Genomic DNA, 21809 nt, shown 5'->3' with positions numbered 1-21809 from the left:
AGCCAGGCGCGGTGGTGCATGCCTGTAGTCCCAGCAACTCAAGAGGCTGAGGTAGGAGGATCGCTTGACCCCAGGAGTTTGAGATTGCTGTGAGCTAGGCTGACACCACGGCACTCTAGCCTGGGCAACAGAATGAGACTCTGTCTCAACAACAACATAAAAATACCACCTATTCATTATCGATCATTCTGCATTTCCCACCAACTACCCCCAGCCCCTGAAAACCAGTAATCTTTTTTCTGTTTCCACAGATTTGCTTAATCTGGACGTTAAATATAAATATAAATGGAATCATAGAACGTGGGTTTTTTGTGTGTGTGATTGTCTTCTTTCACTTAGCATAATGTTTTATCCACGTTATAGCATGTATCAGTACTTCATTACTTTTTATGGTTAAATAATATTCTATCCTATCTATATAGACCACATTTTGTTTATCCATTCATCATTTGAGTGGCATTTAGATTGTTTCCACTTTTGGCTTTTATAAATAATGCTACTATGAATTTTTGTGTACAAGTGTTTGTGTGGACATATTGTTTTCAGTTTTCTTGGGTATACATCTAGGGGTAGACTGGGTCATGTAGTAACTCTGTGTTTTTAACCTGTTGAAGAACTGACAGACTGTTTACCAAAGCAACTACACCATTTAACATTCCCACCAGCCGTGTATGAAGGTTTTAATTTCTCTACATCTTTATTCTAACACTTAGTATTGTCTGTCAATTTTTTTATTATAGTCATCCTAGAGGATGTGAAGTGGTATCTCATTGTAATTGATTTGCAGTTCCCCTAATGGCCAGTGATATTGAGCATCTGCGCATGTGCTTTTTGGTCATTTGTATATTTTATTTAGAGAAATGTCTATTCAGATCCTTTGTCCATTTTTTAAATTGGGTTTTCCATTGAATCTTATAAGGTAGGTGATGTTATCTGTTTTGCAGATGAAGAAACTGAATCTCAGAGATGTTAAGTATTTTGATCAAAATTACACAGTGACTTTTGCTTTCCAGTCTGACTGACTCCAACCCTCATGCTCTTTCTAGTACATGGTGCTGCCCACTGAAGATTCATGGTGGGATCACCAGAGTCGTCTTGTGGGGGCCGTGACCAGCAGGAAGGGAGTAGGGAAGGAAGAAGTAGAATATCTGTTTGGAAAAATCAACTGGGGCCAGGTGGGAGAGGCCTCTGAAAGTCAATAGGAGAATGTGATGTACTGCAGGTTCCAGGACAGGGAGGATATGTTAACTTAAAAACCACCATTTCCTAAGTGCAGATTGTTTCCTCTGCCCCATGCTTTACCACATCACCTCAGATTTTCACAGCAACCCAATTAATGGGCATTAATGTCCCCATTTTACCCATGAGAAATTTGAGGTCCAGGGAGATAATTTTTTAAAGTCACTAGGATTAGGATCCAGGTCTCTCAGATTCAAAATTCTGAATTCTTTTTTTTTTTTTTTTTTGTGAGACACAGTCTCACTTTGTTGCCCAGGCTAGAGTGAGTGCCGTGGCATCAGCTTAGCTCACAGCAACCTCAATCTCCTGGGCTCAAGCAATCCTACTGCCTCAGCCTCCTTAGTAGCTGGGACTACAGGCACGTGCCACCATGCCCAGCTAATTTTTTGTATATATATTTTTAGTTGACCAATTAATTTCTTTCTATTTTTAGTAGAGATGGGGGTCTTGCTCGGGCTAGTTTAGAACTCCTGACCTCGAGCAGTCCGCCCGTCTCAGCCTCCCAGAGTGCTAGGATTACAGGCGTGAGCCACTACGCCTGGCCAAAATTCTGAATTCTTTTCTCTCAGAGATACTCTTTAAAAGAGATTATTCTAATATCATTTGTATTATTTACAAGCTCTTGAGAGCAGGTCTCATGCTTTATCTCTAAGGCCTAGCCCATGGAAATTATTTGATGTTTGGTGGATGAATGAAGATACAGGCTAGAGTAGGTGGTAGAGAAGGACTTAATTCCAACTGGGCTTTTTTGGGGGGAGCGGTGGGGACTGGGGAGAGGTGGTGGTGTGAATGAGGTTTTGGGTGGGGTCTCATCCCAAGATATGGTGCCTTGAGATCTTTAACTTTCCAAACATGGGGCTTGGGAAGAGCATCCTGGTGCCCAGGCATCCTTGGCCTCCCTGGAGCTGGACCATGCAGGTGGTAGGTGAGTTTGGCCATCTTTGTGTCTTTCTTGTGTTCTTCACAAGAGCATTAGGGTAGGAAGGACCCTCAGAGATCATCTGATTTAGTGCTTCTCATGGTGTTTTCTGAGGAATAATGCAGTGGGCTTTTTATTTATTTTTAATTTTAATTTTTATTTTTTTGAGACAGAGTCTTGCTTTGTTGCCCGGATTAGAATAAGTGCCGTGGCATCAGCCTAGCTCACAGCAACCTCAAACTCCTGGGCTCAAGTGATCCTCCTGCTCAGCCTCCTGAGTAGCTGGGACTATAGGTGCAAGCCACCACGCCTGGCTAATTTTTTTTTTTTTTTTTTTTTAGTTAACTGGCTAATTTTTTCTATTTTTAGTAGAGACAGGGTCTCACTCTTTCTCAGGCTGGTCTCGAATTCCTGAGCTCAAGCAATCCTCCCGCCTTGGCCTCCCAGAATTCTAGAATTACAGGCGTGAGCTACAGCGCTGGCCAGCTGCAGTGGGCTTTTTAAATGCGCATTCCCAGGCCCTGACTATTGAACCTGAATGGCTGAAGTGGGGGCCTGGGAAACAACAGTTTTTGACCAGTTACCCAAGTGATTCTGTCCCCACTAAAGCTTGACAACCACTAATGCTGAAAAACTCCTATAAAGACAGGGAACTTGTAGACACAGAGGGATTGAGCCACATGTACCCAGTTAGTGAAAGGGCCAGTTACTTATCTCCTGGTCTATTGTTCTTGCTGATCCCCATGCAACTTAATTTGTTAGCAGAAACTATTACGTACCCATAGCTTTCACGATAAACTCCAAACCCCTCTCACGATCAGTACTCTGCCTGCCTGGACACCTCATCTCTGCTCACTGCTTCACCTGCCTTAACTCTACATTCCAGGTTCACTGAAGTGCACCCTATTTCTTGAGTGGACAAATAATGCAGTCTTAACCCCCCTGGCCTTTGCAAATGCCACTTCCTCTCCTGGAATGCCCTTCTTCTCACTCCACCTGGCAAGCTCCTGCTTGTCCTCAGGATGATTCTTCTGAGAGGTTCTTTGCCAATCCATATTACCATCAGACATGTGGTCTGTCTCATAGCACTTACTACACTGCAGGTACTCAGTATTGGTGGTTGATAGGTGGGTGGATGAAGGCTCATATGAGCTCCTGCCTAAGCTACATGAAAGCAGTGTATTCAAATGATGCTATATGGAATACAGAAAATGTTATGAACTAGTTACTGCCATCCATGGGGAGCTTACGATCTAAGTGGCGAGTCAGAACAAGAGAGAAAATTTAACACAAGAAAGTATTATAAGCAGAGCTGTAAGACAATAAATAATTAATTGCTAAATGACTACATATAGTCAACTTTACAGGCATTCAGGGCAGAGCTGGGAAGAGAGGATTTTCTGGAAGAGGAGGACTTAGATTGGGTTTTAAAGAACAGGTAGAAGAGAGAGGAGAGTCTTCCAGGCTGTGGAAGGGAATGAAAGGCCTTGCTAGGGATGGGTTCATGTTAACTCAGCACAGAGAGTCTCCCTCTTGCCCCATCCCTTGGTTGAAGACAAATGCAAGAGGCAGAACTAACAGCACCAGCGGAGGTTGGGGAGCCAGAACTAACAGCACCAGTGGAGCCTGCTGATCCTGGCAGTAGGATGGATGTCTTTAAAGTTACAGTGAGGCTTTAATGAGATAATGTATAAAAAACACTTACCATAAAAGGGCCCCATTTCTCCCTAATATTAATAGTATGAATTCCCAAAAGAAAATTAATTAGAATACACTTTATGCTGAAGCTCTCCACACTTTTTCTGGTTTGAATGGTGGTAGAAAGGATGAAAACGATGAGATGAAGTAACTCATCCAAGTTGGGACATCTGAGACCTCTCTGGTGGGTCTCAGACAACTCCTATACACATACATGTTGTATTAATAGATGGAGCTCCTGAGCAGTGGGAGGAGGGGGCATGTGCTCTGATTCTAACTGTAGTGCTATGTTGCCTCAGGAGGGTCTTAATTTGTTTAGAGGGTGAGGGGCCAGAGGCTTCTTGCTAGAAACTCTTGATAAGAGATTAGCTTAGTCCCTGAACTTCAGGTCAGATCAGCTGACCCTAAGTTATGTGAGACTTGAGCCTGTGGGCATTGGCAGAAGCTGTACAGAATGGAAGATGGAGCAGAGGCCTTGGAGCCAGGGAGGCTTGGGGTCTAGTCCTAGTGTACCACTGACTAGCAGTGCAAGTTGGGCAAGCCACCTAAGCCCTTTAAGCCCCTGTTTCCTCATCTGTTCAATAGAGATAAAAGTACTTGACTTCTCTGCCCTACATGGGTTGTCATGAGGGTAAGGGAATGAGTGCTCACCTTGAAGTACCCTCTGAACTATAAAACCCTGTACACATGTAAGGGGTTATTCTTGTGTTTGTCTTAGTAGTCATAGAGGTCCCCTCTCTTGGAGACATGCTCACATCTTTAAAGACAAGGGCACTGCGAGACACTCTGTAACGTTAGATGACACTGGCTGCTGGAGTGGCTAGTAGAGGCTGAGCCTGAGGGAGAGGGACTCACAGCTAGGGTTACCTTTCCCCTGCACAAATGGGCAGTAAATAAAGCTTTTGTTATCTAGAGACCACTTGGCTTGCCTCTTTTTTCAAAATCTCCCCCAATAGACTTAGCAATATGAGGACAGGAGCCACATCTGAGTTATCTCTGTATCCCTGGTACGTAACCCATGGGAGAAAGCAGCACTTATAAATGTTTATAGTAATGTTTTTAAAAACCTATTATCAGATTTGATTCTCATAATAGTTAAATATTCAGTATTCCTCAAATTACTGCTTATCATACTCATTTTACAGATAGAAGAATTTAGTGGCCAGGCACGGTGGCTCACGCCTGTAATCCTAGCACTCTGGGAGGCCGAGGCGAGAGGATCGCTCAAGATCAGGAGCTCAAAACCAGCCTGAGCAAGAGCGAGACCCCGTCTCTACTATAAATAGAAAGAAATTAATTGGCCAACTAATATATATAGAAAAAATTAGCCAGGCATGGTGGCACATGCCTGTAGTCCCAGCTACTTGGAAGGCTGAGGCAGTAGGATTGCTTGAGCCCAGGAGTTTGAGGTTGCTGTGAGCTAGGCTAATGCCACAGCACTCACTCTAGCCTTTGGGCAGCAAACTGAGACTCTGTCTCAAAAAAAGAAAAAAGAACTTAGTAACTAGCAGAGCTAAGATTCAGGATGCTATGACACCTTTACCTTAAATAACTATTTCTCATCATGGGAGGCAATGTTTTGTTGTTTTTGTTTTTGCAATTTGAGCAATTTGGGGAGTGGCCAGGGCTACATGAAGGGATCCAGGGACTACTTTCTACCTCTAGTGACTCACTGGCACTGGCGAGGCCAGGGAGTCCTGCAGAGTATATCTCTGGGCACATACCTGCCACAAGCTCCCAGACTGACCCTGGCCATGGCACCAAGGCCTAGACTTTTAAATGCAAAAGGCAGAGATGGAAACAGAAGGATATCAGAGTGGTGCTTCGTCACTGTTCCTGTGGTCAGAGGGATGTAGGACCCCCTGAAGAGATAGGAACGGCTGGCTAGGAGGACAAGCAGGAGCCTGAGCCTGTGCTGGAGACAAGCTAGCAGATGTCTTTGTTGAGAAGGGCACGGTTCACTGGCTGAGGACCAGCTGTAAAGACGGGGCCTCAGAAGACCACCTTGGTGGCCAGCTGGTGAGATAGTCTTAGATGAATCACTTTAGCTTCCGTGGCTTTGCTTACTCTTCCTCAGTGGGGGGGAGGGAGGGGCAGTAAGTGTGTGTGCATGTGAGTGTGTGGTGCACCTCCCCTCCACCTCCTTCCTCCTCCTTCTATCTGCAGCCACTTTTTTGTGGATAGAGGAGACTATGAGATCTAAGGAGCCAGAGGCTTCAGCATGATCTTCTGAGACAGGGCTCCTAACACTGAGTGATATGGGGTAAGAGTTTAACCATAAGAGCACAAAATAGGCCCGGCTGAACTTGACTGGGTCCCAACTCCACCACTAATTGTGTCATCCTTCTGAACATCAATGTCTTTATCTATAAAATGGGAGAATAAACTTTTACCTTACCTCACAAAGTTATTCTGAAATAAATAAATAACTTTACAAATGGTGATGCACTACTCACTTCCAAAGAGAGTTCTGTAGAACACCAATACTGCAGGATTTTAACAAGGGTTAGGGTTAACAAAGGTTAGGCTGTCAAGCAAGAAACTGCTGAGTGACACCAAATGAAACAGATGGCTCTTAGAACTATAGTCTCATGCTCACTGTGCCTTCTTGAGAGGAAGAGTGTATGCAGGATTCCCAAAATGAAACCTTTTTTTGGAGAGAAAATACACTTTGGAAAGCACAAGATGAGAAAGTAAGGATAATAACATTTATTGAGAGGTGCTATATGCCAGGCCAGGCACTGTACCTCTTTGTTTTCAGTGTCTCATTTAATCCTTACAGCATCCCATGAAAGAGTTACTTACAGTTACTATCTTCACTTACAGATAAAGGAACTTGACACAGAGAGGTTGGCTAAACTGCCCAAGATTACACAGTCAGTAAATTCAGAACTGGTGTTTAAACACAAGTGGTCTGGCTCCAGAACTCTCCTATTTAATAGTCATACTCAACTGCCTCCAATAAGTACTTGTTGACTGGTATTATTATTATCATTATTATTAGTCCAAAAACAAAGATAATATCAGGACCTTGTTTATGTATGAAGTATTTATAGTATTTGTTGATTCAACAAGTATTTTCATGCATGTATTGATGGCACTGGGGAGACAACTGTGGAGAAGGTATTCATGCTTCTGTCCTCATTGGCTTTTGGTCTAATGAGGAAACATAGCCAAGGAAGCAGGTGATTGCAATAGAATATAATAAATACTATAATCAGGAGATGCCTAAGGTGCTAAGGGACCTCTCAGGAGCAATGACTACCTCAAATTTAGGAGGAATCACTGGAGGAAGTGACTTCTAATCAGAATGTATTGGAGTTAACCAACTGAAGGCATGGGAAAGAGGAAGATGTTCCAGGCAGTGGAATAGTATTTACGAAAGCTCAGAGAAGAAAGAGCATTAGGAAGGTTTTGGTGAGAGATAAGACCTCAGAGGTCAGCAGTGGACCTCCTCGTGGAGGAGGAGGGCTGGGCTATGATGCTGGCACTCTGCTGACATTTGAACCAAAATAGCCCCAGCTGGGTTCCTTGAATTCATCTGCTTTTTATGGTAAACACCCTGTGTATAGCTCTATCATTGCACTTGTGAAACTGTATTATAACTTGTCTGCTCAGTGGTCTGATTCTTGTATTAGACTTAGCTTCTGAAAGTCAGGAACTATGTCTTATTTATTATTATATCACCAGAAGCTACCATCATGCTATTGGTGCCCATTAAATGTTGTTTGTTGAGTGAATGATGGGTTTTCTTTGTAAAATGGATTACACCCTTCTTGCTTTCTTGAGCCAACTATCACTTTCCCTCAGGTTCATCATTATACCCAGCAGTTAAAGTCCTATGTGGCAGTTCAGTGATGCCCTTAGGGGCTGCTGAGGTGCTGTACTCTGAATTCCTTTTTCAGCTTTTCATTGTCCTGTTCTTTTCCCTCCCTGCCTGGCCGGTGCTTGATTGTAATCAATCTGCTTGATTCTAAAGCATCCTCCCCGGCCTTCTTATTTCCTTCTTCTAATCTGCAGTGGGCTGGAAACAAGATCACCTAGCATGATTTGATAAGACTGTGCTAAGAGTTAGTAATCTCTGACTGAGGTCCTAAAGGGCTCTCTTATGGGGAAAGTATAGATGATGCCATCGCACATGGGACTTGTATGTTAGCTGCTCAGAGGACTTCTTCCTGTTCCAGGAAAGGTTAGATAACCCTCCAGGGGTGGGAGTGAGGGATCATCAGTCTGGAGAGCCCCTGTCTGGAGTGGAAGCGCTGACTGACTGACCATTGATTCTATAGAACACAAGAGAGAATAGTTTATTCTCCAGTGACACACTCCAGCTTCATTTTGGCCAAACATTTGAAATGCTTCCACCCACACTAGCTTATCCGGGTGCTAGCTCCAAACCTCAGGCTGTTTTCTGTTAAGGGCAAGTTCCCCAGAGACTGTGCTTGCTCCTTTACCCAAGAAGGAAAAGAAAAGGGAGTAAGAGCCAAAGCCGGGACCAAAACATCTGGCCTCTACTCCTTTCTCTGGGCTCTGATTTTCTCATTTGCAAAATGAAGGTGACAGCGTGATATGGAAAGAAAGAGTGGGGACTCAGATTAGATCTGGATTCTAATCCTCACTCAACAACTTACTAGCTATGTGACCTCTGGGCTCTAGTTTCCTCATCTATAAAATGGGAATAATATTAGTAATACTTACTATGAAAAGTAGTTATGAGAATTACATAAGATTGATTTTGGGAAGTGACCATACTAGGCACAGAGTAGAAGGTCAATAAATGAAATCTATTAGTATTAGGAAGAGGCATGACAGTCTTATGTTTTTTGGAATTTTAAGTAGGATGTTCAGTATTGCAGGAGGGAGAAATGCATAAACTCCATTCTAAGACCATTTGAAAAAGAATGGTTTAGGAATTGTCTGGTGCTTTTGACTACCTGGGCAAAGTCACCTCTTGACTGAGCACACCCCTTTATCCAGTGAGAGAGGAGCCTACCCTTTGCAGACCCTATGCCACAGACTAAGGGAGAAAAGTGGTACAGGTCAGCAGGACCCAAATTCCATCCCCTACAAACTTCAGCTCAGGAAGGCATATAAGACAGTTACCCAGATAACTTCCACATGAGACAAAAGAAAGTCCATCCCTGAGCAGGACAGATATTGCTCTGTGGGGTCTCATTTCCCAAGGGAGGGCTTCAGAGGTGGGGTAACCTTCCAATTTATTATCCAAACTGGGACTGTCCAGGGCAATAGGCATAAACCAGGACCATACTGGGTGCATAGGGATATGTGGGCTCACCCAACCCAGAGAGTCTTGTAAAAGTGATGAACTGGTTTTAGGTTATTTTATATCAAATCAGAGTGTGAGAATCACAAACATTATTACTAGAGTGAGCTGAGTTGGGGAGGGGATTGGTTTTTTGACCATATGAAATGCTTTTTCTTCTTATCTTTTAAAAAATATTTGCAGGTATTTATTAGGGGTAAAAGAACAGATTACAAAATTGCATTTACAGTATATTCCAATTTTGTAGGGAATATATATGTATATGTATATTTGAAATCTAGAAGGACATACACCAAAATACTAAATGTAATTTCTCAAGTTGCTGAGATATTGTTCCCTTTTCTTCTTTGCACTTTTCTATGGCTTCAAAATTTTAATTGCTTTTATAAATTAAAAAATTTAATACCTCTGAACCTCTTTCATAAAAATAGAAAAAAATTAATTTACTTACTAGATTGTAAACATCTTCAGAGCAGACAGGTGTGTTAATCTTTTACTAAGAGCAGCCACCGTCTCCTGCCCCACTCTTGCCCTGTCCTACCCAACCCACTTTCTTCCTCTGGATAACTCTTCTTCATCCTGAAGATTCCTGTCTCCTGGGATCCTCTCTTTATGCCCAAATAGACCTACGCTTTCCTCTGGCTTTCTATATCATCCTATTATATCTCTAACATAGTATTTATCTCAAACAATACTATAAACATCTGTTTATTATCTGCTTTCCTTGTCAGATTAGGTCAGGGACCATATCCGATCTATTTTATGTCTGCAAGATGAATCCTAACACATAATAGATGTCAGTAAACATTTGCGGAACTAATTGGCCTCTGTGTTTCCTCTTACCCAGTACAGGTGGCCAAGCACACAGTAGGTACCATTTTATGTTTAGTAAGTAGGTAGATGAGTAAGTATATTAAAATGCCAAGAGAAAGCAGGTAGGATTGGTAGCTTATGCATTTGCTGCTAACAGAAGGGTTTGTGTTGCTGTCCCCCCCAGTCCTGGTCACCCGAGAGGATGACTTCAACAACCGGCTGAACAACCGTGCCAGCTTCAAGGGCTGCACAGCCCTGCACTACGCTGTCCTTGCTGATGACTACCACACCGTCAAGGAGCTGCTTGATGGAGGTAAGAGTGTGGGCAGATGAAGGGTGGAATGAGGTCGGCAGGGTGAGAGAGTACTTGGCATCCTTTCTACTTTGGAAATGCCAAGCTTTCCCAGAGCCCTCTTATCCTCCCAGAGCCTTGAAATGCCTTGAGAGTGGCTGCACTTCTGAAAGTGGCAATGTACATATGTGATTTGCCCTCCTGTGGCTGGTATGTGTTCTTTGCGTACATGTGTGTGATGCATCATGCCATCTGGCCTGTCTGTATATGCTATGACAGTTTTTGTGATTGTTGCTTCTGCCCTGTGTCCTCCAAAACAGGGTTAGTAGAATAAGGGAGAGGCTCTTCAAATCCCTACTAACTCAGGTCACAAAGATATCGTCCTTGGTCCCATCTCCACCCCAGTCTCAATTAGTCCACTTCCATTACTCTGGGTCATGGCACCCTATTCTTTTCCATCATTGCACTTGTCACAATCTGAAATTGTCTTTATTTGTTCACTGGCCTTCTCCCTAACTTTACTATGAGCTCCCTGAAGGCAAGAACCATGGCTGACTTGTGTCCCCAGCACCTGCCATATTACCTAGCACCTAGTAAGCTCTCAATAAATAATGTGTTGAATGATGAATACCCTCCTTTTGGAGAGCATCAGTTTAATCCAAGGTACAGTATGTGTCATCCCCAGACTCAAACTGGACTGGTCTTGTCCAGGTCTGATACAGAGATACCTGCCAGACACCTCCCAGCAATCACTTTCTCTCCCACTTCACCTTATCCCACTGCAGCCTCTCCTTGGAGTAGGGAGGGAAGCATCTTGCAGGATGTGTGGGGCACAGGCCCCTGAGTGAGTCCATGGTGCATAACTGCCTGTTCATGCCCTCCCTGCCACTTCTTGAGTGCCAGGGACCCTCTCTTGGGGCTGGGTCCTCCTTGTTAGGGGTCATTCTTCACAGAACCTGAGAAGTGGAAGGGTCCTCAGAGGTCCTCGGGTCCACTCTGATTGCCTGTCTCCCTGCCGGTAGAAACCTCACCAACAGCTGGCTGTCTGACATTTCCTGAATTTTGTCAGAGACAGAAGGAACCCTGCTTCTTCCCCAGGGAGTTCATTCCATTTTACTTCAGCTCTGACTGGTTAAACATCTTTTTTAATGAGCTGTGATCTTTTCTCTGTAACTTTTGCCAACTGTCATTTCCTACCCAATCATTTTTTCAAAAATAGTCTTCAAAGAAAACTCTTTCAGGCCAGGCACAATGGCTCATGCCTATAATCCCAGCACTTTTGGAGGTTGAGGCAGAAGGATAGCTTAAGGCTAGGAGTTCAAGACCAGCCTGGGCAATATAGTGAGACTCCATCTCTTAAAAAAAAAAAAAAGAAAGAAAAAGAAAAAAATAAAGCTCTTCCAGTCCCAGAGCTTTTGCCTCCCTAGGCCCAACATCTCCAGATCATCTTGTAGCCCTTGTGATGTGATTGGCCTGGACCCCAATCCTGCCACCTTCTGTCAGCCACAGCCACACTGGCTTAAAACTCAGGCCTGGCCCATACCCCCAACCTACAGGGGCCCTGCCCCAGAATATGCATTGGTTTGGGGCATGTACACCATGAAGGGCAGGACTATTCTGTGGATGTAACGACAGTCCCTAGGATAACAGATGCTTTTGGAGTAACAACCTGCTGCTCTCAGAAGCAGAGACTTAGAAAACATCCTCAAGCAGAATTTTTCTTATTTTTGTCCTTTGGAAAACTCTCCAGCGAGACATTTGTAGGTAAGCATTGGAGCATTCACCATAGAGTTTCTCTCTGCTGTGCCTTAAAATCAATCAATAGTTCCAGCCATTGTCCAGTAGTTTACATTCCATGCTTCCCCCCATCCCCCAGACAGACAGAGAATTCACTCTATGAGGAGCCCCTCTCCCAAGCCTTCTAGATCGAACACCTTTGAAATGAAGAGGCGAGGGCCTTTTATGAAGTTCCCTCCACCCTCTCCCCCCAGGCCAAGGCTGGCCCTTTGAGCTGTTCCAGGGGCATGGTTCCTGCCTGTTGACTTGGAACAGATGCCCTTAGCCCCCACCTTTACATTTCTCCCACCTGCCTTTTTAGCCAGCATCCATTTACACCCCCTGCCCTAGCCTCTCAGCCTCAAGGGCCAAAACCATTAACCCATTTATTTCTCCCTCCCAGACCTGAACAAGTGGCCGTCACTCAAGGCCTGCAGGCCTACCAACTTCTGACCTCCCTCCCCCCTTGACCTCCCTTGCCTGTCTGCCTGTGTGTGTGACCAGCCAACCGAGAGGCAGGATCATGCTCTCTCGTCCTAGGGGCTGTTGCCTGTAACATTTCCAAAGACTTTTGACCTCAGCTGACCTTCTCCGTAGGGTTTCAGGGAAGGCAGGAGCGCCTGCCTTCCTGCCCATCCAGCTTTCTTAGCCTATGCTTGCTGCCAGCTTTGCTGCAGCAACATAGAGGGAGGGGCTCTCTGTGAGTTCCAAGGCAGGCCTAGACACAGAGGCCATCCTGTACTCCCAAGGTCCACACAGGACCCTTTTCCTTGAAATTGCTTAGTCCACAGGAATTTAGGTTCCCCTGATCCTAGAAGATTAGAACTGGAGGGGGCAACTTTGTACTTTTGCTTGCTGACCAAAAGTCCCCACTGAGCTGAGAGGAGGTTCAGACAGCAGTATCAAGCTGATGATGTGAGCAGCTCTCTGTCCCATTAGGAGGCAGCATGGAATAACAGAAAGGGCATCTGATGCTTCAGAGTCAGGCCAACTTGGGTTTGAGTCCCAGCTTCCCCACCTACTAGTTGTTTTACCTTGGGCATGTTACCTTAAATCTCTAAGCCTCAGTTTTCTTATATGTAAAATAACACCTACTTCATAGGGATGGTGTGAAGATTAGCAGTAATGTCTATAAAAGCCCCTGGCAGGTACACAGTAGGTGTTCTGGGATAAGTAATCATTAGGACATGTATCAAGAAATCAAATTCTCAGCTGGGCAAGGCGGCTTACACCTGTAATCCTAGCACATTGGGAGGTCGAGGTGGGAAGATTGCTTGAGGCAAGGAGTTAAGAGACCAGCCTGAGCAATATTGTAAGATCCTATCTCTACAAAAAATAGAAAAATTAGCCTGGTGTTGTGGTGCATACCTGTAGTCCCAGCTACTCAGGAGGCTGAGGCAGGAGGATCACTTAAGCCTAGGAGTTTGAGGTTGCTGTGAGCTCTGATGACACCACTGCATTCCAGCCTGGGTAGCAAAGCGAGATTCTGTAAGAAAGACAGAAAGAGAGAAGAAGATAGAAAAGGGAAGGAAGGAAGAAAAAGGAAGGGAGGGAGGGAAGGAAAGAAGGAAAGGAAGGAAGGAAGGAAAGGGAGGGATGAAAGGAAAGGAAAGGGGAAGGAAAGAAAGAAAGAAATCAAACACTCAACCTGGTAGCTATAATCCCATTCCTTGCCCAATATGGAACCTATTCTCCTACCTAAAGGCCTCTTAATTCTGTCTCTGCCTATACATTCCTGCCCTGCCTAAAATACCATTCATGTTCCCCCCTCTTCTTATCTGAATCCTCAGACTCTTTGGGGCCTCCCTCTCTCAGGAAGCCTTTCTTGGTTGTCTGGTCTACTCTGATACTTGCTCCTCTGAACTTTTACAGTGTTGGACTAGTGCTTAGCACAGACTGCTTAAGGTTACTTCTTCATCCTCAGGAGGCCTCATAACAAGATGAAAAGAACACAAGCTTTGGAGTCAGACAGACCTGGGTTTAAATCTCAACCCTGTTCTGTGGCTCTGGGCAAGCCACTTGCCATCTCTGAGACCACAGACCTCAGGGCATCCTAAGACAGATCAGGTGAACTGTCTCTGACCCTGAGAGACTCTCAGACTGTCGGAGGAAACAGATGTAGAAACAGGTCACGATGGTGGGGGAGGTTCTCTGGCAGAGGGCTGGACAAGGGGCTCCAGGGACATAGAGGAGGAAATGGCCTCCTCTGTATGGTGAGTAGGGAGGTGGAGTCATTTACAAAGAGCTTCCCAGAGGAAGGGCTGTAAGCCTTATCAGGAAGGGTAATGGGAGTTTCCAGAGTTCTTCTGAAGGTTTTGAATTAACTAGTGCCAATCTTCTACTCCCAACTTCCACGGAAAAGTAACTACACAGGCCCCCGTGTTTTTCATTTTTGGAGACTGCTTTTGCCTGTGTTGATGGCTTATGAGCAAGAAGGCTCTGCTTCAGCACTTGACTGCAAGTAGAAGAAATGGTGGGAGGGAGGAAGGAGGAAGGGAGGGAGAGGCACAATGACTGGAAAGAGTAGTAATCGGGGAAGGTGGCTGGAGCCTCCTGCCTCAGGTCCCTGGAGCTGACTCATCCCAGTATTTCCAGGGCTGTTTAGCTGCTTGAGGTCCTCTCAGGGGTGTGATTGCACTGTCAGATCCGTCTTCCTAAAACATAGCTGTCATCATGGCAACCTTACTCCATCAGGGTTCCTCCAGAGAACTGATTGAGCCCTAATGCTCTAAGGAGTTAAATTCTGTCCCAGCAATCTAAAATCATACACCTTTGGGAGAATTGAGAAAATCATTGGTTAAATAATTTTTTTGTATGTGGTTTAAAGGAGAAAACCCAGTTGAGAAGCTGCAAGGGAAGACCATGAATGTTGAAGTTAGGATCTCAGTACCAGCCTTGCCACATAATAGTTGTGTGATCCTGGGCAAGTTACTGACCACCCTTTTCCTCATCTGGAAATGGGGGTGGTGCCAGCTACCTTCCAAGGTTTTCTAGGGATTAGGATATACATAGATCGTATAGAGTAGATAATTTATATTTAATAACTGTTGTTATTATTATAACTTCAAAAACAGTATTTACCTGTTAAAAAAAAACAAGCCCATACTAACGTATTTAACTGGTTTTAGCATTTCTCTAATCTGGCCTCTCCTGCCTTCCATGCCCCCCACCACCCCCCGCCCTAATACTCCAGCTACACTGTGTGCCCACCTTGGTGCCTTTACTCTGGCAGCTCTTTCTGCCTCTCAGTCAGCATTAAGGCTTCTCAGGCTAGTGGAATTCTTTCTTCCAGTCATGCCACCTTCCTTCTAAAGTCTCCCCTGTTCCCTGGGGTTTGGGTCCTGTCCTGCTTACTAAACCTGTGTAGATTAAAGGCCAGGACTGTTGTCTTTTTTGTCTCCGTCTCCTTTGTCCCAATGCCCTGCATGTGGTTTAGTATATTTTCGGATGCACTGATAACTCTCCAAAATCACTGTAGGTTTTCTGTTGATATCTTTGCTTCCTGGCCCCCTCACTGTTAATATGTCTGGATTTTTAGAGTTTCACATATGCACTTCCCCTTCCTAGCTATCTCCCATAGTCATAGCGCCACTTCCTCCTTGGCCATCAGTGCTCATCACCTCAGAAACATTTGGGCTTTATAAACCTAATACCAGTCTCTCTCAGGCCTCCCTTAACCTCCTTCCTACGTATTTTTTTTTTTTTTTTTGAGACAGAGTCTCACTTTGTTGCCCAGGCTAGAGTGAGTGCCGTGGCGTCAGCCTAGCTCACAGCAACCTCAAACTCCTGGGCTCGAGTGATCCTTCTGCCTCAGCCTCCCGGGTAGCTGGGACTACAGGCATGCGCCACCATGCCCGGCTAATTTTTTTATATATATATCAGTTGGCCAATTAATTTCTTTCTATTTATAGTAGAGACGGGGTCTCGCTCTTGCTCAGGCTGGTTTTGAACTCCTGACCTTGAGCAATCCGCCCGCCTCGGCCTCCCAAGAGCTAGGATTACAGGCGTGAGCCACAGCGCCCGGCCTCTTCCTACGTATTTTAATCCTCCCTGCCCCTCTCTCCAGGTCCACCACTCAGTTATCAGTGTTAACCAGCCATAATCAAATGAGTCCTTAAATTCTCCATCCCCACCTGCGGCAAAAAGCCTTTCCACTGCTGACATCCTGCCTTTAGCAGTCTGTTAGCTGGTTGTCAGGACTCAAAACTTAGAGTTTTTCATTTCTTCCTTCAGTTCACTGTCCATCTGGCTGCACTGCCAGATGTTGAGGGAATTGCCTTTGCCTCCAGCTATCCTCTGTTGAAGTTTTACACTCTGATTGCTGCAAGCACTGCAGAGAAGGGGAATGAGCACTGGGCTAAGGGTCAGAAGTTCTGGCTCTGCCACCAACAAATTCTTTCTCTTTTAGACAGATCCTTTCTCCTCAGTGAAATAGAGAAGTTAGGGTAGCAGATCCCTTCTAGCTCCTGTGTCTTGTGTAACCCCTGGGCAAGTCTTCTCCTTCATTTATCAAACACTGAGCATCTCTCCTGTCATAAGTCCTGCCCTAGGCACCAGGGAAATAAGAATGATCCAGACATGGTCTTTGCCCTTAAGGAACTCATAGTTCATTGAGGAAAGCAGACATTTAAACAAAGAATTGCTATCTGGTGTATTAATGGAGATGTATAGAACATGCTGTGGGCTCACAAAGAAAGGACCTTTTAAATCTTGGACAGGGCAGGGAAAGCATGGTATAGGTAGGAGACGGTGTTCACACTATGTCTTAAAGGATTGAAGGATGAATGCATGTGGACCAGGTAGATGATGGAGAAAGACAGAGGGAGCAGCATGTTCAAAGGCGTGCAGTATGAATGAAGCAGCATACTTCATTCAGTACATTGCAGGTAGTTCAAAAGAGCTGGAGGGTATGGCTAGAAGGGTCAGAGGCAGGAATGGAAAGCAGGAGCTGATAATGAAGGTCTGTGTAATATAAGCTATGCAAAGGAAATTGCACTATATCCTCCAATGGGAAATCATTAAGATTTAGAGAAGGAATAGGATGAGCTTTATGTTTAATGTGAAAGATGATTTAGACATTTTCAAAATGTTTATCAGTGGCTGAAAGAATAAACTGTAGAATGTTCACACAATGGAATAATATACAGCAAAGGGAATGAATGAACTCTTACTCTATACTACACACAGACTTAACATTCAGGTCACAAGCCAGACACAGAAGAGTACTTACTATGTACTTTCATTTAAGTTCAAAGTAGATCAGTCTATTTGATAGAGTAAAAGTCAGGGTAATACTTAACTTCACAGGGTGGATAATAACTGAGAGAGGGTATTAGGGGCTTCTGGGGTACTGTAATATTTTTTTATCTAGGTGCTGGTTATAAGGGTGTGTCCACCTTGTGAACATTCATTGAGTTGAATCCTTATGTACTTGTACTTTTCTGTATGTTATAATTGAAACAGAAAAGGTTTAAAAAATTAGGGAAAAATATTAGAAGTTACATCCTTGGAGAAAAAGAAAATATATAATTTGAAAGCTACTGTAACTGTCTAGGCGAGGCCTAAACTAAGGTAGTTTCAGTGGCAAAGGAGAGAAGGGGACTGATCCCAGAGAGATTTAAGAGTAGAATCAGTAAAATGGGATGGTGAAAGAGGAGGAGTCAGGACAAGATGCCTGGAGTGGAGGGAATACTGGAGTGAGGTTAAGGGGAGATGGCAGGGTCATCACCAATTCTGTTTTGAGCATCTCTGTTCATCTTTCCATCTTTTCTCCCATCCTTCCTTCCTGCTTTCTTTTAGATTCCATGGTCCAGTGTTGTAACTACTTCCTTGACTCTCTTTCCCTTCTTTGTACTCCCCTGACAAATGCTAACCCTAGTTAAACCCAGCTTTCTTTTTACTTCCTGTCTGTATCTAAGAGCTGAATATTGCTGGAGAAAAGTCACACAACCATGCTAACTGAACTTACTTCACGTTGAGTCTCAAACACTCACCCCTGACAACCACCCGACTGCACTTCATGAGCAAAATCACTTTCTTATTCTGGACCAAGACAACTTGTTTGTATCCTCTTCCCTCTCCTTAAATCTCCAGCCTCCTCCCTTTTCAACTCCCAAGCTAATGATCTCACCTCTTACTTTATAGAGAAAGTAGCTCGCAATCAGAAGGGAACGACCTCATCTTCCCACCTTCACTTCCACTAGCCTGCCTGCATCTGTGCCCCTCTATGCTGCTTTCCTTCCTCTGACAGTGGAGGATGTCCCTATGACCAGCCTCTGCACTGGGTTCTGCCTCCTGTTTCTTCTCACTCACTCAAGGACTTTGAGCCTCCTCTTATACCTGTCCCTCCTGCGTTATCTGTTTTCCCTCCCTGCTGGCTCATTCCCTTCAGCATGAAAACATACCTTAATATCATCCATGCTGAAAAATAAAGCAAACCAAAAACTTCCCTTGACCCCATATCCATCTCCTGCTGCCACCTCATGTTTTGGCATCTCTCGTGGCAAAAATCCTCAAAAGAATCATCAATATCCACTTACTCTACTTCCTCAGCTCCTGTTCTTTCCTGAATCTGACATGTGCTAAATGATACCATCATCTACTCAGTTTTCCAGGCCCCAAACCTCAGAGTCATACTTAAATTCTCTATTTCTCTTCACTCCATATCAAGTCCTTTGATAAGCCCTGTCAGTTGTACCTCAAAAGTACTCTTGAGTTCATCACTTTTTTTCCATTTCCATTGCTGTAACTCTAGTTCATTTCAGGCCACGTCATCTTTCCTGGACTGTCACCATAGCTTCCTAACTATTCTTAAAATTTCCACTCTTGTCCCCCTAAATCCATTCTCCAAGTAACAACCAGGACAATCTTTTTAATACACAAATCCTTTCATTCTCCTACTTAAAACCATTGGCTTTCCACTGAAACCAAAATGAAATCCAGACTCCTTACCAGAGCCTACAAGGCCCTACATAATCTAGACCCCTGCAACCTCATCTCTAGCCACTCATCCCCTTACTCACTGTTCTCCAGTGACACTGGCCTTCCACTGTCCCTCAGACACACCAAGATCTTTCCCATTTCAGTGCCCGTGCACCTACCTCACCTTCTTGAGATGGCTGCCAGATCATTCAGGTCTCGACTCAAATGTCCCCTCCTCAGAAAGACTTTCCCTGACTACCACCCCCAGCCACTTTCTGTCATATTACCCTATTTTGTCCTCTTCATGGCACTTATCGGTCTCTAGAATGATCATGTATATTTGTTTATATGTTTATGATCTGTCTGTCCTCCACTTGAAAGTAAGGTGTGGTGGTCACAGAGACCTTATCTCTTTATCTTACTGCTGTATGCATAGCTCCTAGAAAAAAATTCATAGCCAGCTTATGATAAGCAATTAGTAAATAGCTGTTGACCAACCAAGGGACAATCTTGTAGAGATGTATAGCTGGCAGTTGGATGAATGTGTCTGAAGCTCAGGGGAGAGAAAGGACTTTAAGTTGGACATGAAGATATGAGAGTTGTCTGTCTCTTGGGGGTGGCTGAAGCTGGCTGAGCCTGTGAGTTGTCCTTGGAAAGTTGTAGAGCTAAAGAGGCCCAAGGACACAACAGAGAGAACTTATGTTTCAGATGTGAGCATGAGAAGAGGAGTCAGTGCAGAGATGCCAGGAAACAAAGAGGGAAGAAGAGAAGCAGAAGAGAGTGGGGAATGGGTTGCTTTAAGGCAATGCTTCTCAAACTGTCTATGAAAGATTTGTCTCTTTTTGTTGTTGTTTGAATTTATAGTCTTTCATGGACCAGTATTTTTGTAAAATACAATAAAAATGAATGATTAGAAAAATGTTTTTAAAAGGCATATAAAATACAAGCCCAAATTTGTCATTAGATTCAGCAGACATAAAATTACTCTGACAAGTTGCTGGAAAAGTTTCCGGACACTTGACTCTCAATTATTGACTTATCAAGGACTAGTAGCAAAGTTCATCAGCTGGCACCAGTGCATGGCCTATACTTTAAGCCTCACTGCTCTACTACTAGTACTCCTGGACAGAGGGGGGGAGACAAATGAACAAAATAGAGCCTCTGCCCTTGAGTAGCTTAAAGTCCAGTGGGGTAGACAGTTTGGGACACATAACAGTTACACTGTGTGACAGAGGTCAGAGCATTGCCATTAGGATGTATGCATCGGGGACTGTGATCTGCCTCAGCTCTGCCACTATCTCACCCTTGTAGATCACGACCCTTCTCTGGCATCACTTTTTTCATTTGTAAAATAAAGACATCATGTCAGGTGATTGAACATTAAAAGTTTCTTATTGTTTGGATGCAAATGCTAAAAATCCTTCATACTTTCAATTGTCTGAGGGAGGGATGGGGAGAGATTGCTAATGGGCACAAGGTTTCCTTTGGAGATGATGAAAATATTCTAAAATTAGATTATGGTGATGGTTGCATAACTCTAAGTATACTAAAAAACCATTACATTGTATATGGGTAAACTTTATAGTATGTAAATTATATCTCAGTAAAGCTGTTAAAGAAGGAAAAAAAATCCCATGCTATTCAAAGGCAGAAAATATTGACTTGGATGGGTGACTGGTTGCCTGAGAGCAGACTGGAAAGCCAGGAGGACCGGGTCAGTCCACAGCGAGTGTGGCCCATAAGATGAGCCCTCTGTCGTGTATGACAGTTTCCTTCAAAAACTTATTTGTAAACCTCTCTCATGCCCTTACTGGTCTTTTTATTGATATCCTGTTATTATTTTATAACAAGTATGTATTGCACTCACCATCCTTGCAAAGCTTAAACAAATAATTATAGGCCGGGCGTGGTGGCTCACGCCTGTAATCCTAGCACTCTGGGAGGCCGAGGCGGGCAGATTGCTCGAGGTCAGGAGTTCAAAACCAGCCTGAGCAAGAGCGAGACCCCGTCTCTACTATAAATAGAAAGAAATTAATTGGCCAACTAATATATATAGAAAAAAAATTAGCCGGGCATGGTGGCACATGCCTGTAGTCCCAGCTACTCGGGAGCCTGAGGCAGCAGGATTGCCTGAGCCCAGGAATTTGAGGTTGCTGTGAGCTAGGCTGATGCCACAGCACTCACTCTAGCCTGGGCAACAAAGTGAGACTCTGTCTCAAAAAAAAAACAAAAAAAAAAACCCAAATAATGGCAAAGTTATTAGCTGATTATTAGCTAAATTACTAGCTAATAATATAAATATTATTAAGGAAGAGCAGAGGGTACTATAATAGGGACCTAATCTTGTCTAAGACTAGGGAAGTCTTTCCTGAACAAATGGCATTTACATTGAGACCCAAAATGTAGTTGATGTTATCCTATCATTTAGGTTGAGAAAATCCTGTGGAGAAGGATGGCCATTAGTCATCCAAAGGGATCCAACAGTCTAGTCGGGGGCATTTTGGGGAATGGAGGAGTCCCGTGGTATTATAATTATAGTCCATGTGTTAAATCAGGCCTAGAAGGGGCCTTCAGTGACCTGAGTCCTATCCTCAACCCCTTACCCAATGCAGAATGAGGAAACGTCCTTTCTTACCCCCAGAGAAAGGTATTTCTGTATCCTGGCTTCTGTGGACACAGAGGAGCACTGTATGGTTGAGCTAGAGATGAGAGCCTGGTCACCAGAGTCCATGCTCTCCAGAGCCACCTGCCATCCAGGCACCCGCATTTCATCAAGGCTTTAATCGGCTCCAAGCAGTCCTCAGATGAGCCTGGCTGGTATCCGGCATGACCTCATCACTGCCAACAGTGGCAGCTGGAGGCCAAGGCTC

General features: G+C 44.2%; 1 protein-coding gene across 3 annotated transcripts in view; it reads left to right on the top strand.

Moving 5' to 3' along the window:
* CLPB (ClpB family mitochondrial disaggregase) overlaps positions 1 to 21809 on the top strand; it is a 141803-nt gene that overhangs the window by 63601 nt on the left and 56393 nt on the right. For all 3 annotated transcript variants that reach the window (XM_012745070.2, XM_012745068.2, XM_012745072.3), the window contains one exon: positions 10135 to 10263. In XM_012745070.2, coding sequence (XP_012600524.1) covers positions 10135 to 10263 — 129 coding nt within the window. The remainder of the gene's footprint in view (positions 1 to 10134; positions 10264 to 21809) is intronic.

The sequence above is a fragment of the Microcebus murinus genome, chromosome 4 (assembly GCF_040939455.1).
Source record: "Microcebus murinus isolate Inina chromosome 4, M.murinus_Inina_mat1.0, whole genome shotgun sequence".
Lineage (NCBI taxonomy): Eukaryota > Metazoa > Chordata > Mammalia > Primates > Cheirogaleidae > Microcebus > Microcebus murinus.
Note: the sequence above shows the minus strand (reverse complement) of the source record. Positions and strands in the feature narration are given on the sequence as shown.